The sequence below is a fragment of the Rhincodon typus genome, chromosome 2 (genome assembly GCF_021869965.1).
Source record: "Rhincodon typus isolate 14 chromosome 2, sRhiTyp1.1, whole genome shotgun sequence".
Lineage (NCBI taxonomy): Eukaryota > Metazoa > Chordata > Chondrichthyes > Orectolobiformes > Rhincodontidae > Rhincodon > Rhincodon typus.
The window spans coordinates 108,959,104-108,975,280 of record NC_063333.1 but is presented as its reverse complement, the minus strand read 5'-3'; the positions used below and the strand labels follow the sequence as shown (position 1 = coordinate 108,975,280).

At 42.3% G+C, this 16,177-nt stretch overlaps 1 protein-coding gene across 1 annotated transcript in view; it reads left to right on the top strand.

The window, feature by feature from the left end:
- LOC109929826 (unconventional myosin-X-like) overlaps positions 1-16,177 on the top strand; it is a 420,890-nt gene that overhangs the window by 251,997 nt on the left and 152,716 nt on the right. The window contains exon 23 of the mRNA XM_048608752.1: positions 11,072-11,108. Within this exon, the coding sequence (XP_048464709.1) occupies positions 11,072-11,108 (37 nt within the window). The remainder of the gene's footprint in view (positions 1-11,071; positions 11,109-16,177) is intronic.

Sequence of the window (16,177 nt, the reverse complement as noted above, 5' to 3'; positions counted from 1 at the left end):
CAGCTTATCTATGTCCCTCTGTAACCTGCAACATCCTTCTGCACTATCCACAACTCCACCGACTTTGGTGTCATCCGCAAATTTACTAACCCATCCTTCTACGCCCTCATCCAGATCATTTATAAAAATGACAAACAGCAATGGCCCCAAAACAGATCCTTGCATGTCCAACGATGACTTGATGAGCCAAAAGACTTTTTTCTGTGCAGTAGACCTGTGTGATTCCATGATATGAATGCCAGATTTCAGGTCCTGTGGTGATAAGGGGGAAGAATACCAATTCACAGGAGAACATGGGAGAAGGAAGAGGGCAGGAAGGCAAGAGGTTGAAACTTTAGCAGGTGATTGACCACCAAACCTGGAAATAATTGAGAACCAGTGATATAAGATATTCATCTTTTGGTTGACAGGCATAGAACAGTGCAGCACGGTACAGGTCCTTCGGCCCACGATGTTGTGTCGACCTATTATCCTACTCTAAAACTATAACCTGCATACCCTTCATTTTACTATCATCCATGTGCCTATCTAAGAGTCACTTAAATGTCCCTAATGTATCTGATTCTACTGCCACTGCCGGCAGTGCATTCCACACGCCCACCACTCTCTGTGTAAAGAACCTACCTCTGACATCTCCCCTATACCTTCCTCCAATCACCTTAAAATTATGCCCCCTCGTTATCTGGGAAAAGGTCTCTGGCTATTCACTCTATCTATACCTCCCATCATCTTCTGCACCTCTACCAAGTCACCTCTCATCCTTTTTCACTCCAATGAGAATAGCCCTAGCTCCCTCAACCTTTCCTCATAAGACCTGCCCTCCAGTCCAGGAGGCATCCTGGTAAATCTCCTCTGCACCCTCTCTAAAGCTTCCTATAATGAGGCGACTAGAACTGAACACAAAATTCCACAGATGTTCTAACCAGGGTTTGATAGAGCTGCATCATAAGCACATCATAACACACTTCCCCTGTCAACACACAATGTGCCTTCTTAACAACCCTATCAACTTGGGGGGGATCTATGGATGTGGACCCCGAGATCCCTCTGTTCCTCCACACTGCCAAGAACCCTGTATTCTGATTTAAGTTCGACCTTTCAAAATGAATCACTTCACACTTTTCCAGTTGAATTCTATCTGCCACTTCTTTGCCTAGCTCTGTATCCTGTCAATGTCCCGTTGCGACCTATAACAGCCCTCCACACTATCCACAACTCCACCAACCTTCGTGTCATCGGCATACTCACTAACCCACCCTTCCACTTCCTTATCCAAGTCATTTATAAAGATCACAGAGCAGAGGTCCCAGAACAGATCCCTGTTGAACACCACTGGTCACCTAGCTCCAGGCTGAATACTTCCTATCTACTACCACCCTCTGTCTTCTATTGGACAGCCAATTCTGTATCCAGACAGCTAAATTTCCCTGAATCCCATGTCTCCTTACTTTCTGAATGAGCCTACCATGTGGAACCTTATCTAATGCCTTGCTAAAACCTACATACTCCACATCCACTGCTGTACCTTCATCAATGTGTTTTGTCACATCCGCAAAGAATTCCATAAGGCTTGTGAGGCATGACCTGCCCCTCTCAAAGCCATGCTGACTATTTCCAATCAAAGTATGCTTTTCCAAATAATCATAAATACTATCTCTCAGAATCTTCTCCTATAATTTGCCCACCACAGAAGTAAGACTGACCAGTCTGTAATTCGCAGGATTATCCCTATTCCCTTTCTTGATCAAGGGAATAACATTTGCCACCTTCCAACCATCTGGAACTACTCCAGTGGATAGCAAGGACGCAAAGATCATCGCCAAAGGCACAGCAATCTCTTCCCTCGCTTCCTTTGGAAACCTTGGGTATATCCCATCTGGCCCAGGGGACTTACCTGCCCTCATGTTTTTCAAAATTTCTAGCACATTCTCCTTCCTAACATCAACCTGTTCAAGCATATCAGCCTGTTTCACACTGTCCTCCCAAACTACAAAGTCCCTCTCACTGGTGAATACTGAAGCAAAACATTCATTAAGGACCTCCCCTATCTCCTCCAACTCCAGGTGCAAGTTCCCTCCACTATCCCTGATGGGCCCTACCCTCACTCTGGCCATCCTCTTGCTGCTCACATAAGTGCAGAACGCCTTGGGGTTTTCCTTAATCCTACCTGCCAAGGCTTTTTCCAGCTCCCCAAGTCCATTCTTCAGTTCCTTCCTGGTTACCTTGAAAAACCTCTAGAGCCCTGTCCAATCCTTGCTTTCTCAACCTTAAGTAAGCTTCCTTCTTCCTCTTGACTAGATTTTCTACATGTCTTGTCATCTAGGGTTCCTTCACTTTTTACCATCCCTTCCTTGCCTCAGTGGGACAATCCTATCCAGCATCCGCGGCATGTGCTCCCTCAGTAACCTCCACATTTCTGTTGTGCATTTCCCTGAAAACATCTATTCCCAATTTATGCTCCACAGTTCGGCCTAATAGCGTATAATCCCCCCTCCCCCAATTAAATAATTTCCCATACTGTCCACTCTTATCCCTCTCCATGACTGTAGTAAAGGTCAGGGAGTTGTAATCACTTTCACCTGAATGCTTTCCCGTAGAGAGATCTGACACCTGGCCTGGTTTGTTGCCAAGCACCATATTCAATGTGGCCTCCCCTCCAGTTGGCCTATCTACATATTGAGTCAGGAATCCTTCCTGGACACAGCTGACAAAATCTGCTGCATCCAAACTATTTGCCCTTAGGAGGTTCCAGTTGATATTAAGGAAGTTGAAGTCACCCATGACAACAACCCTATTACTTCTTTCCAAAGTCTGCCTCCCAATCTGTTCCTCAGTGTCTCTGTTGCTGTTGGAAGGGGTATATGGAAAACTTCCAATAAAGTGACTGGTCCTTTCCTGTTTCTGACTTCCACACATACTGACTCAGTAGACAAACCCTCCTCGACGACCTCCCTTTCTGCAGCTGTGATACCATCCTTGATTAGCAATGCCACTCCCCTCCCTCTTTTACCTCCCTCCCTATTTCTTTTGGAACATCTAAACCTCGGAACATCCGGCGACCATTCCTGCCCCTGTGATACCCAAGTTTCCGTAATAGCCACAACATCATATGTCCAAGTACTGATCCATGCGCTAAGTTCATCAGCCTTATTCCTGACACTTCTTGCGTTAAAATAGACATACTTCAACCCGTTGCATCGACTGCAACTTTGCCCTATCAACTGTCTATCCTTCTTCACAGACTCTTTGCATGCTGTATTTGCCTGTAAGCCAGCTACCCCATCCTCTGATCCGTAGCTCTGGTTCCCATCCCCTTGCCAAACCAATTTAAACCCTCCCGAAGAGCTGTAGCAAACCTCCAGCCCAGGATATTGGTGCCCTTCCAGTTCAGGTGCTACCCGTCCTTCAGGTGGTACCCGTCCTTCCCGAGAAGGTATCCCAATGATCCACATATCTGAAGCATCTTTGTTACCTTTGTCAGCTGCCCTTGTTGCATGTTATTCATGACTGGTGTTTTGTCATGTGCTAATCCCACCTCTTGTACCCTCAATGTGTGCAGTCTCAGTCTCTGTGCCAGCAACTGAGAGTATAGGAACAAGTGATGATTTTTTAACATCTTCAATGTCTTTCTGCTCTTTTATCACTACCTGTTTGCCCATTGCCTGGTTGTATAGCAGAGTGTGGTATAATGTGTCTGGGTGAATAATTATGTTTACAAATAATTTGTACTAAGGTTGAAGTGAAATTTTTCATGTGAGGTATGAGTTATGATTATGGTTGTTGGGTGAGTGAAGGGTGCTGTGCATTGAGGAGTGCCTGTGCCTACTGTATCATGTTTAGAGGATACGATATTCTAGGGTGAATTATATCATTATGGACCAGACCAAACCCCCTCAAAATATATCAATGGGAGAGCCTAGACCCAACTTTTACTTAAAGACGAATGGAAGGTGTTGTGTTCCAGATGTGATTCGATTGGTCAAACTACTGAGCTTTAAGCAAAATACACTTTGTTTCACACCACAGTTAAAATACAAACCAAAAAAAATTGGCATAACCTTTTAATAATTTCAATACATTATTTAACTACTGATCATCAACTGTTCCAATATGGCAACATCCCATAAACACACCCTTGGCAAAGGAAAATTCAGTAAAACAGGTTTTCTCATGTGCAGTCTCCAGTATGGTAGAAAGCGACACAGAAGTAAATAATCTAGCAGCACAGAAAGAACTCAAACTTTTAGCTGCAGCAGAGATCTATATCTTTCAGCTTCAACAGCCAAAAAAACCCTGTTTAAACTGAAAGCAAACTTAAAATCCTGGGTCTGTGTATGCCTGACTCTACCTATTAATGCTGCCTTTGTGTAATAAAGAAAACACTAGGGGAGCTTCTGAAGCAGACATTTCGGTACCACTGGCAACACCTCTCTGCAAGAGAAACAGCACAGAACAAGTCCGTCTTAAAGGTACAGGACTGTCACAATACTGACCTCAACCACCTATGTTTAGGCCATTAAAATTTTCATGGCTTTGCATCCAGGCCTTGATGCACATTGTTAACAAAGACTGCTCCAGCCATTTGCTCAAATTGCCTCCTCAGAGTTTATTTCGAGTTCCTCTTGGGCTGATGTAAATACAAGGGCTTCTCTCCTCTTATCCAACACCTGCACCAAGGCCTCTGAGAAACTTGGAACGTGCTATCTATGCTTTGGTGCCATTTCTAAGGACTGTCTTCTGGCTAACTGCAATATCAGGCAGGAGCTGAAGAATGTAGATTGGGGGTGGCCGTTTGAGGGTAAATCCACATCTGTCATGTGGGAATCTTCTAAAAACCAGTGGATTAGAATTTAGAACCAGCATGTTCCCATGAAAATGAAAGATAAGAACGGCAAGCTTTGCAAACCTTGGATGGTGAGAAATTAAGAGCTTATTCAGATAGAAAAAGGAGGCGTATGCAAGGTTTACAAAACAGAAGACACTCAGAGCCCTTGAAGAATACAGACAAGAACAACTCTGGTAAGGAATTAGGAGGGCTTAAAGGGGTCATGAGATGATTTTGGAAAACAGGATTAAGGAAAATCCTGGGAAGGAATTTATGCATGGAGCTGGAGGAAGTGTGTGAGGTCCTTCATGAATACTTTTGCATCAGCATTCACAAAGGAGAAGGACACGTTGGATTGTGAGTCTTTGGAGGGATGTATTGATATTCTAGGGCATGTCAATATGAAAAAGGAAGCAGTGTTGGATGTTTTGAAAAGCCTTAAGATAAACGAGTTCCCAGAACCTGATGGGATCTGTTGCAAAGTAGAGTACTGGTGGATTGGAAGGCAGGCCATTACCAGTGGTAGGAGATCCCTTCAAAGCAAGGTTTAGTGGTCCTTGTCAGATTGAGAAGTTAAGTCAGATGAATTATCTGGCAAAGATGCCAGATAGGAAGAAAAATAAAATTATCGGGTATGTCATGTGAACATGCTGAAACCTTACTATGACGGGGAAAGGGAACCAGAGGAACAGGTATTATTTATAGCCATCAGTGAGGAATCAAATCCGGATGATTTGGATTTAGATGTGCCTCAGAATAAATTGAATTAAAGAATGGGATAGGGTAATAAGTTATTTTTGCCAGGAACAGAACAGAATTGAAAGACTTGTTGCAGCACTATGAGGACATATGTAGAAATAGAATGGGGAGGATTAATACTGTAGTACATGAGGTGGAGATAGGGAATGCTGTTCCAATAAAAGAACATCCCTAGAGGCTTGACAGACAGAATCCAAGGAGCAGGAAAGTCAACATTTTGGGCTGTAACCCTTTGTCAGGAGGTTTTGGCCCGAAACAGTGACTTTCCTGTTCCTAGGATTCTGTCTGACCAGCTGTTGTTTTCCAGCTCCACATTTATTGACTTTAGCTTCTAGCATCTACAGTCCTTACTGTCTCCACCCCTGTAGGCTTAACCCTCTCAAAGCAGCATAGGTACAGAAGAAAGTGGAAGCAATGCTTAAAGAAGACATCATCAAGCCGAGTCAAAATGAATGGTATTTGCAGGTCGTCTTGGTTCCCAAACCTGATGGTACTCAACGATTCTGTGTAGTTCCAAACAAGATGGCATTAGCATAGTAGGAGGGCAGCGTGTGGGCTCCTCAGATCATCTACTCTGTTCGTTTTTACATATTTTTTCTTTCTCTTTTTAATGTTTCCAATTAGTATAGTTAATATTAAAACATTTAAAATTCATTTTGCCTTCATTTAACGGCTTATCCAGCGACGGGTGGCTTCCGGCGGTCTGGTGTGGCAGTCATTTTCCCGGGTGGTGGTCTCGGCCCTGCGAGTGGTCGCCTGGCGTAGTGGTTTTGGTGTTGAGGTTTGTGGGCGGTCTGGCTTAATCTTCAGTGAACGCTCCTGGCCCAGTGTTCCGATGGCCTGGTGTGGCATCTTTGTCCAGGTTGGCGGTCTTTTTGTCTTGTTCCTGGCAACGTTTTCTTCGGCAGATACTTTTGGCTTGGTGTTCCGATGGCCCAGTGTGGCATTTTTTTGTCCAGGGTGGCAGTCTTGTCCTGGCGGCAGTTTTCTTCAGCAGAGGCTTTCAGCCCAGTTTTTCCAGTGACCTAGCGTATTGGTTTCGTCCCTTCTTCTGAAGCCAGGAGCTGCCAAATGGACTGTGATGAACTTTTGTCTTAAATTTGTCTTTTATTGTTACTTATGAATTTACATGTGACTTCTGTCATTAATACAGGTGCCATGGTATGGCGACTTATAACACTTCTCATTGTATTTTTTCTTGTATAAGTACATATGACAATAAATTCTAAATTCTGAAAAATTCCAGAAGTTCTAGATTATCAGAACGTCAACACCGTGACTTAATCAGACTCCGACCCAATTCCAAGGCTGGTGGACTGAAAAAGTTGGACAAGCCACTTATATCACCAAGTTGGACTTACTTCGTGATTACTGGCAAGTACCTTTTGTCAGAGAAAGCAAAAGAAGTTTCTGCGTTTGTAACCCCAAATGGGCTATATCAATTTGAAGTAATGCCCTTTCAAATGAAGAATGCACCAGCCACTTTTCAAAGACGTATGAACTGAGTTGTGGCAGGATTGACTATTTGTGCCATCTATGTAGATGAGTTAGTGATCTTCAGCCATTTGTGAACAGATCACATGGTGCATTTAGCAGAGCTCTTTGAAAGACTACGGGAGGCAAAGTTGGTTATAAATTTGGCAAAGACAGAATTCACCCAGGTGGAAATGCCGTTTCTAGGGCAAAACATTGGACAGGGACAGATGACACCAAGGAACGTGAAGACAAAGGCTATCGAGGAATTTCCTGGACCATCCTCGAAGAAAGAGCTGCTGTGAGTTTTGGGACTGAGCAGATTCTACAGGAAGTTTGTACCAAACGTGTGGTGGCACTACTGACGGATTTGTTAAAGAAGAACACAAACTTCCAGTGAACAGACCAATGCCAGGAGGCATTTAAGAATTTAAAAGTAGTGTTAACCACTGCACCAGTTTTAGCCATGCCAAATTTCTTGAAACCCTTTAAAGTCGCCATCGACGCCAGCAATGTAGGGGTTGGAGTTGTGTTGTGACAGGAGGATGATTGGCCTTTCAGTTCCACAATCAGTTATTTTTCAAACACACTCCATATTCACCAGAGAAAATATTCGACCATTGAAAAAGAGTTAGTGAGTTTAGTACTGGCCTTACAACATTTTAATGTTTTTGATGCAAACAACGTATCAGAGACGGTTGCATACACTGATCACAACTCTTTGACATTTCTGGAAAGATTTAAAGACAAGAACACCAGACTATTTCATTGGAGTCTTGTGTTACAAGCATTTAATTTACAGATTGTACATGTTGAGGGTCGTGTAAATGTTATTGCGGATGCATTATCGCAGGATTAAAAGGAAAATGTTTATACAAGATAGAAACTGTAATGTTCAATGTCATATATGTAAAAAGAATTAGTATGAAATGTGTAACTCTAGATTAATGACCTATGTATCTAGTAACAATGGTGTTAAGATTTAGAGGGGAAAAAAGCCATCTTCTCATCATGATGTTTCACTTTTTTTTAAGGGACGAGGTGTTGTGAAGTTAGGTGGAGTACTTGTGGATTGGAAGGCAGGATGTTAGAATTTGTTTGTAAAATGATGGGGGGGATATATGTGTGGTCCCTTGAAAAAATGTTTTTTAAGTGCCGGTGCACAGAGAGCTCCTAAAATTGAAACATTGTATCAAAAGGCCATGTATTTAACAACCCAGGCAGCAGTTTGTTTTGTTGGTAAGGCAACCAATTTGAAAATCAGCCAATTAATTTAAACCAGACACTTACTAACTAAAAAAAAATTAAATTTAAATCTGATGGTTTTGACAACCTAGGACCAATTCTATTGTAAGAAATTAATAGGTCATCATCAAGGGTATAAAAAAAGAGAGCATTTGAATATCGGTGTGAGAGCAACTGCCATTTGTTAAGTTAACAACCAGCAGCTCTAAAGAGAAGATCACTGATTCTCACAGAATTCTCTAAGATCTCAGAGTAACCATCATCTAACTAAAGGTACAGCGGCACGCTTTGCTAATATTCTTCACACAAGAATTCAACAGAGAAAGGTGTTCCTGACTGAAGATCAGCGAAGAGGGCATGAAGCATTTTGGAAGACGTACACTGGCTGTAATTACAAGACTAAGTCTTAATTTTTTTTATTATCTTCGTTTATATAGGTGGAACTTGTATTTATTAGAGTAGCATTCCATTAGTTTTTTGTCATATTTGGGAATAGTTAGTAGTTAAGAGGGAATTGTTCAGTTTGTTAGGAGTTCTGTTAATTTTTTCATTGTTAGAGATAGATAAATAAATTGTTACTTGTTGATTATAGCATGACTGTCAGGAGTTCATTTAATTTAACCTCCCCTTTATAGCAGATTGGGCGGAGAGAGGCAGGTTATAGCACTTTTCAAACTTCCTTTAACAGATTATGAGATGAGCAAGCTTCTCTAGGTGTTTCGGTTTTAGTTATTCATAGGGTTGGGTGGGGGGGTTGACCTCTGATTCGTAACAGATCTATCCCAGAATGCTGAGGGAGGCAGGTTGGACCTAGTATGAAATCATTGTATCCTTTTTAGTCACAAGATAGATCCCACGGGACTAGACAATAGCCAACATTGTTCTTTTATTAAAGAAGGACAACAGAGATAATCTGGGAAATCACAGACCGGTGAGCCTTATATCAGTAGTAGGGAAATTATTAGAGAAGATTCATAGGTATACAATTTGTTCACATTTGGAAAATTTTGACTTCATGGCAACAAGCAACATCACTTTATGTGGGGAAGGTCCTGTCTCTCAAACCTGATTGAGTCTTTTGAGGAAGTGACAGTGATAATTGAGGGCAGGATGGTAGATGTTGGCTAGATGGACTTTAGGAAGGCCTTTGACAAAGTCCCTTATGACAGACTGATACAAAAGGTGAACTCTCATGGAATCCGCGGTCAGCTTGTAAGATGCATACAGCACTGGCTTCGTCATAGAAGACAGAGAGTAATGGTGGAAGGGTGTTTTTCTGACTGGAGATCTGTGACTGGTAGTGTTCCATGGTGATAAGTGCTGGGACTCCTGTGGTTTGTAACATGTATAAATGATATGTAGGTGGCCTGATTATTAATTTTATGGGTGACACAAAGATTGGCGGAGCTGCAGATACGGGCAGAGGAATTTTAATCTGGACAAATGTAGTACATTTTGGAAGATGTAATGTAAGAGGGAAGTATACAGTGAATAGCAGAACCCTTAGTCGCATCAACAACCGGAAGGATCTAGGTGTATAAGTCACAGTTACCTGAAAGTGGCAATGCACGTGGATAAGATTGCACAGCGGCTCAGTGGTTAACACTGCTGCCTTACATCACCAGGGACCCGGATTCGATTCCACCCTGTGTGGAGATTGCACATTCTCCCTGTGTCTGCGGGGGTTTTCACTAGGTGTTCTGGTTTGCTCCCACAGTCCAAAGATGTGCAGACTAGTGGATTGGCCATTCTAAATTATCCATAGTGTTCAGGGATGTGTAGATTAGGTGTGTTAGCCATGGGAAATGCAGGGTTACCGGGAGGGGGTGGGTCTGGATTGGGTGCTGTTTGGAGGGTCGGTGTGGACTGGTTGGGCCAAAGGGCCTGTTTCGACACTGTAGCGATTCTATGAACATGCAAACTTCACACAGACAGTCGCCTGAGGCTGGAATCGAACCCGGGTCCCTGGCGCTGTGAGGCAACAGTCCTAACCACTGAGCCACTGTGCTGCCTGTAGTTCAGCTACATTGGGAATATGGCATATGGTTCTGTTTGCCACACTGCTGGAACAGTGTTTAGGTACAGAAATGGTTTACCAGGATGTTGCCTTGTTCAAAGGGTATTAGCTACAAGGAGAGGTGGGACAAACTTGGTTAATTTTCATTTGAATGTTGAAGAGTGAGGGGTGACCCGATAGAAGGTTATAAAAGTATGAGAGGTATGGACAGTCAGGAGTCTTTTTCCCAGGATAGAAATGTTAATTACTTGGAGACATGGGTTTAAGGTAAAAGGAGTTAAGTTTAATGGAGGTGAGAGAGGCAGGTATTTTACACAGAAGATGGTGAGTACCTGGAATGCGCTACCAGAGGAGTTGGGGGAGGTGAGCACAATAGCAACATTTAAGGGGACATGAATAGACAAGGAATAGAAGGGTACAGACCACAGAGGCAAAAAGCATCAGAAAAGTTTAGAAAAGCATCAGATGTCGGCGCAGTCTTGCTGATGGACCTGCTCCTGTGCTGGACTGTTCTTTGTTCTCTTTGCACACCGCTATTGTTTAAGTTAGCAGGTAGTGTGTTGCTTACCTGATGAAGGAACAACACAATTCCGAGCTCTTTGTCAAATGTGTGTGTATATTTTGGCTCCTTTTAATTTTCCATCAATTTAATTAACTCAAATTTGAAACTCTGGGCAGCAATCCCTCAACCAGTAAGAGTCTTTAAATATTTTATTGATACATTGTTTAATTCTTAAATGTGTCTTTTACAGGGAAAGGCAGAAACGAGAAGCAGAATGCATTCGACAGGTAACAAATAATTTGTTGCTTCATTTTAGAGATAGTAGGAACTGCAGATGCTGGAGAATCTGAGATAACAAGGTGTAGACTGGATGACACAGCAGGCCAAGCAGCATCAGAGGAGCAGGAAAGCTGACATTTCAGGCCTAGACCCTTACGGCAATGAGAAATGAGAGTGACCTGAGAGTCTACTTTTCACAGCAAACCTCTTTTCTAAATTTCACCCTCAGATCTGCCACAACTACACATCTTGACAGCAATACTTTGAAATTAGAAACCCGGTTTCCAATGGAAACAGTTACCAGAACCCTAAACATAACTAAAGGCCAATAAACTATTTTAATTTTCTTTGAAAACACACAGTCAATCAGGTCAGGTTGGCCAGTTGTCAAAATCTTTATTGCTCCAATTAGCAGAAGATTCTGTTACTAGTCAAACTACACACAGAGATTGGCGCTTGCTTCTAAATTTCTTCCAAAGTTGCGCATGAAAGTCTGGCAGAGCAACACAGTTCCACTGCATTTATTTCCCCAGCTGTAAAAAAGATCTGTTTAAGTCAGTAAAACCTTTCTGAAGAAGGGTCTAGGCCCGAAACGTCAGCTTTCCTGCTCCTCTAATGCTGCTTGTCCTGCTGTGTTCATCCAGCTCTACATCTTGTTATCTCTGTTGCTTCATTTTCCCTGGCCAGTTGCAAAAAATCTCATTCATTATTTTTTTCAGACCATTTGACACACGAACTTTGGGAACCGTCACGTTATGTTTCTTTATCCTGCTCTCTTTATTTTAATTGAATGTATTCTGCAAAATGACTTTTGCTAAAATTCTAGATGACATGTCATCAAAGATAAATTATGGGACTACATATTCATTTTAAAAGAATTAATGGCCTTTCTCTCACGCTGTCATAATTAACTTCTTTCCAAAAGAAGTTTGGTTTTTTTTAACTCTGAAAGGCTTGTGTCCTTTCATGCTTAGGACTAAAAATGAAAATATGACTTGTACCTTAGCATGTAGCTTCCACTCGTGTTCATGGATTTTAAACAGATTTAGAAACTGTAAAGCATGTGGTTTGAAGAAAAAAAACATTAAGTACTGGAATGGAAGAGGTTGCTGCAGCAATAGAATGGCCTCCTTTGTTTGCCAGTCTAATTGCAAAGGTTTTTTAAATTAATAATTTATACTTCTGTACTGATGTTGGGATTATATACAAACTAAAATTTCCCAGATTTGGTGGTCAAGGTTTTCAACTATATGTTTCTACTTTAATCTATTTGTTTTCTGCTTTTCAAGCACCACTAGATATATATTTATATATAAGATATATATTTTGTCATGTTTAAAAACAGCTGCAATTAAAGTAGCGCTTCTGTTTACTTGAGTATTGGTTACAGTCATTGGTTTTTTTCATTCACTTCATTCATGGGCTATAGATGCTGCTGATTGGATCAACATTTATTGTACTTCCCTACATGTCCTTAAAGATGTTGGTGAATTAGCCACTTGAAATAAGAACATAAGAACTAGGAACAGGAGTAGGCCATCTGGCCCCTCGAGCCTGCCCCGCCATTCAACAAGATCATGGCTGATCTTTTTGAGACTCAGCTCCACTTACCCGCCCACTCGCCGTAACCCTTAAATTCTTTACTGTTCAAAAATTTATCTAGCCTTGCCTTAAAAACATTCAGTGAGGTAGCTTCAACCGCTTCACTGGGCAGGGAGTTCCACAGATTCACAACCCTTTGGGTGAAGAAGTTCCTCCTGACCTCAGTCCTACATCTGCTTCCCTTTATTTTGAGGCAATGCCCTCTAGTCCTAGTTTCACCTGCTAGCGGAAACAACCTCCCTGCCTCCACTTTATCTATTCCCTTCATAATTTTATATGTTTCTATAAGATCTTCCCTCATTCTTCTGAATTCCAATGAGTATAATCCCAGTCTACTCAGTCTCTCCTCATAATCCAACCGTCTCAACTCTGGAATCAACCGAGTGAATCTCCTCTGCACCCCCTCCAGTGCTAGTATATCTCTTCTCAAGTAAGGAGACCAAAACTGCACACAGTACTCCAGGTGTGGCCTCACCAGGACCCTATACAGCTGCAGCACAGCCTCCCTGTTTTTAAATTCCATCCCTCGAGCAATGGCAGACAAAATTCCATTTTCCTTTTTAATTACCTGCTGCATCTGCAATCCCACCTTCAGTGATTCATGCACAAGGACACCCAAGTCCCCCTGCACAGCAGTGTGCTGCAATTTTTTACCATGTAAAACATAATCCATTTTGCTGTTATTCCTACCAAAATGGATGACTTCACACTCATCAACATTGTACTCCATCTGCCAGACCTTTGCCCACTCACTTAGACTATCTATATCCCTCTGCAGACTTTCAGTGTCTTCTGCACACTTTGCTCCACCACTCACCTTAGTGTCATCTGCAAATTTTGACATACCACAGTTAGTCCCCAACTCCAAATCATCTATGTAAATTGTAAACAATTTAGGTCCCGACACTGATCCCTGAGGCATACCACTAGGCACTGACCGCCAACCAGAAAAACACCCATTTACCCCTACTCTTTGCTTTCTACTGGTCAACCAATCCTCTATCCATGCTAATACATTACCTGTAATACCGTGCAACTTTATCTTATGTAGCAGCCTTTGGTGTGGCACCTTGTCAAATGCCTTCTGGAAATCCAGATACACCACATCTACAGGTTCCCCATTGTCCACCATGCAAGTAATGTCCTCAAAGAATTCCACCAAATTAGTTAAACATGACCTACCCTTCATGAACCCATGCTGGGTGTTCCCAATGGGACAATTTTTATCCGGATGTCTTGCTATTTCTTCCTTAATGATAGATTCAAGCATTTTCCCCACTACCGAAGTTAAGCTAACTGGCCTATAGTTACCTGCTTTTTGCCTACTTCCTTTTTAAAACAGTGGCATCACATTGGCTGTTTTCCAATCTGCAGGAACCACCCCAGAATCCAGTGAATTTTGGTAAATAATTACTAGTGCATTTGCTATTTCCCCCATCACCTCTTTTAGTACCCTGGGATCCATTTCATCAGGGCCAGGAGACTTGTCTACCTTTAGCCCCATTAGCTTGCCCAGCACTGCCTCCTTAGTGATAATGATAGTTTCTAGGTCCTCACCTGCTATAACCTTCTTGCCATTAGTTTTCGGTATGTTATTTGTGTCTTCCACTGTGAAGACCGACACGAAATAACTGTTTAGTGTCTCGGCTATTTCCTCATTCCCAGTTATTAAATTGGCCTTCTCATCCTCTAAAGGACCAATGTTTACCTTCGCCACTCTTTTACGATTTACATATTTATAGAAACTTTTGCTGCCTGTTTTATATTCTGAGCTAGCTTACTCTCATAATCTATCGTACTTTTTTTTATAACTTTTTTTGTGGCTTTCTGTTGGCCCTTAAAGATTTCCCAGTCTACTAGTTTCCCACTACTCTTTGCTTTTTTGTATGTTTTTTTCAATCTGATACTTTCCTTTATTTCCTTAGACATCCATGGCTGGCTCTCTCTTTTCCTACAGTTCTTCCTTATCACTGGAATATACTTCTGCTGAGCACTGTGAAAAATTGTTTTGGAAGTCCTCCACTGTTCCTCAATTGACCGACCATAAAGTTTTTGCTCCCATTCTACCTTAGCTAACTCCTTCCTCATTCCTTCATAGTCTCCTTTGTTTAAGCACAGGACATAGGTACTGGATTTAACTTTCTCACGCTCCATCTGTATTTTAAATTCGACCATACTGTGATCGCTCCTTCCGAGAGGATCCCTAACTGTGAGATCATTAATTATTCCTGTCTCATTACACAGGACTAGATCTAGGATGGCTTGCTCCCTCATAGGTTCCATTACATATTGTTCAAGGAAATTATCGTGGATGCATTCTATGAACCCCTCCTCAAGGCTGCCATGACCGACCTGGTTTGACCAATCGATATTTAGATTAAAATCCCCCATGATAATTGCTGTACCATTTTTACATGCATTAGCTATTTCTATGTTTATTGCCCGCCCCACCACGATGTCATTATTTGGTGGCCTACAGACCACGCCTATCAGTGACTTCTTCTCCCTGCTATTCCTAATTTCCACCCAAATGGATTCAACGTTTTGTTCAGTAGAACCTATATCATCTCTCACTACCGCCCTGATATCATCCTTAAAAATCAGAGCAACACCACATCCCTTACCTTCCTGTCTGTTCTTCCGAACCGTTTGATACCCCTGGATATTTAACTCCCATCATGACCATCCTGTAACCATGTCTCTGTAATGGCCACTAAATCATACCCATTTGCCATGATTTGCACCGTCAACTCATCCACCTTGTTTCGAATGCTCCAAGCGTTCAGATAAAGTGCCCTTATGCCAGTTTTTACACCTTCTTTATGGGTCCTATTACCTCCATTACTAACAGCTCTTGAGTTCTCCTTCCCTTTAACTTTTTTCCTAATTTTCAATGGAGTTGAAGTTTCCTTGTCACCTGCTAACCTGCTGCTTTGCCTCACATTAATTGTTATTCTCCCTCTACGCTCACTTTTCCCTTCCCCTCCTACTTACTAGTTTAAAGTCCTATTAACCACCCTATTTACCCTTTTCGCCAGAACACTGGACACGGCCCTGTTCAGGTGGAGTCCATCCTAGCGATATAGATCCCTCCTGTCCCAGAACTGATGCCAGTGCCCCATGAAAAGGAAAGCCTCTTTCCCACACCACTCTTTTAGCCACGTGTTTACTTCCCTGATCCTCGCCTCCTTATGCCAATTTGCACGTGGCTTGGGCAGCAATCCAGAGATTATGACCCTTGAAGACAGAGGGTGGTGGTTGATGGGAAATGTTCATCCTGGAGTTCAGTTACTAGTGGTGTACCTCAAGGATCTGTTTTGGGGCCACTGCTGTTTGTCATTTTTATAAATGACCTGGATGAGGGCGTAGAAGGATGGGTTAGTAAATTTGCGGATGACACCAAAGTCGATGGAGTTGTGGATAGTGCGGAAGGATGTTGCAGGTTACAGAGGGACATAGATAAGCTGTAGAGCTG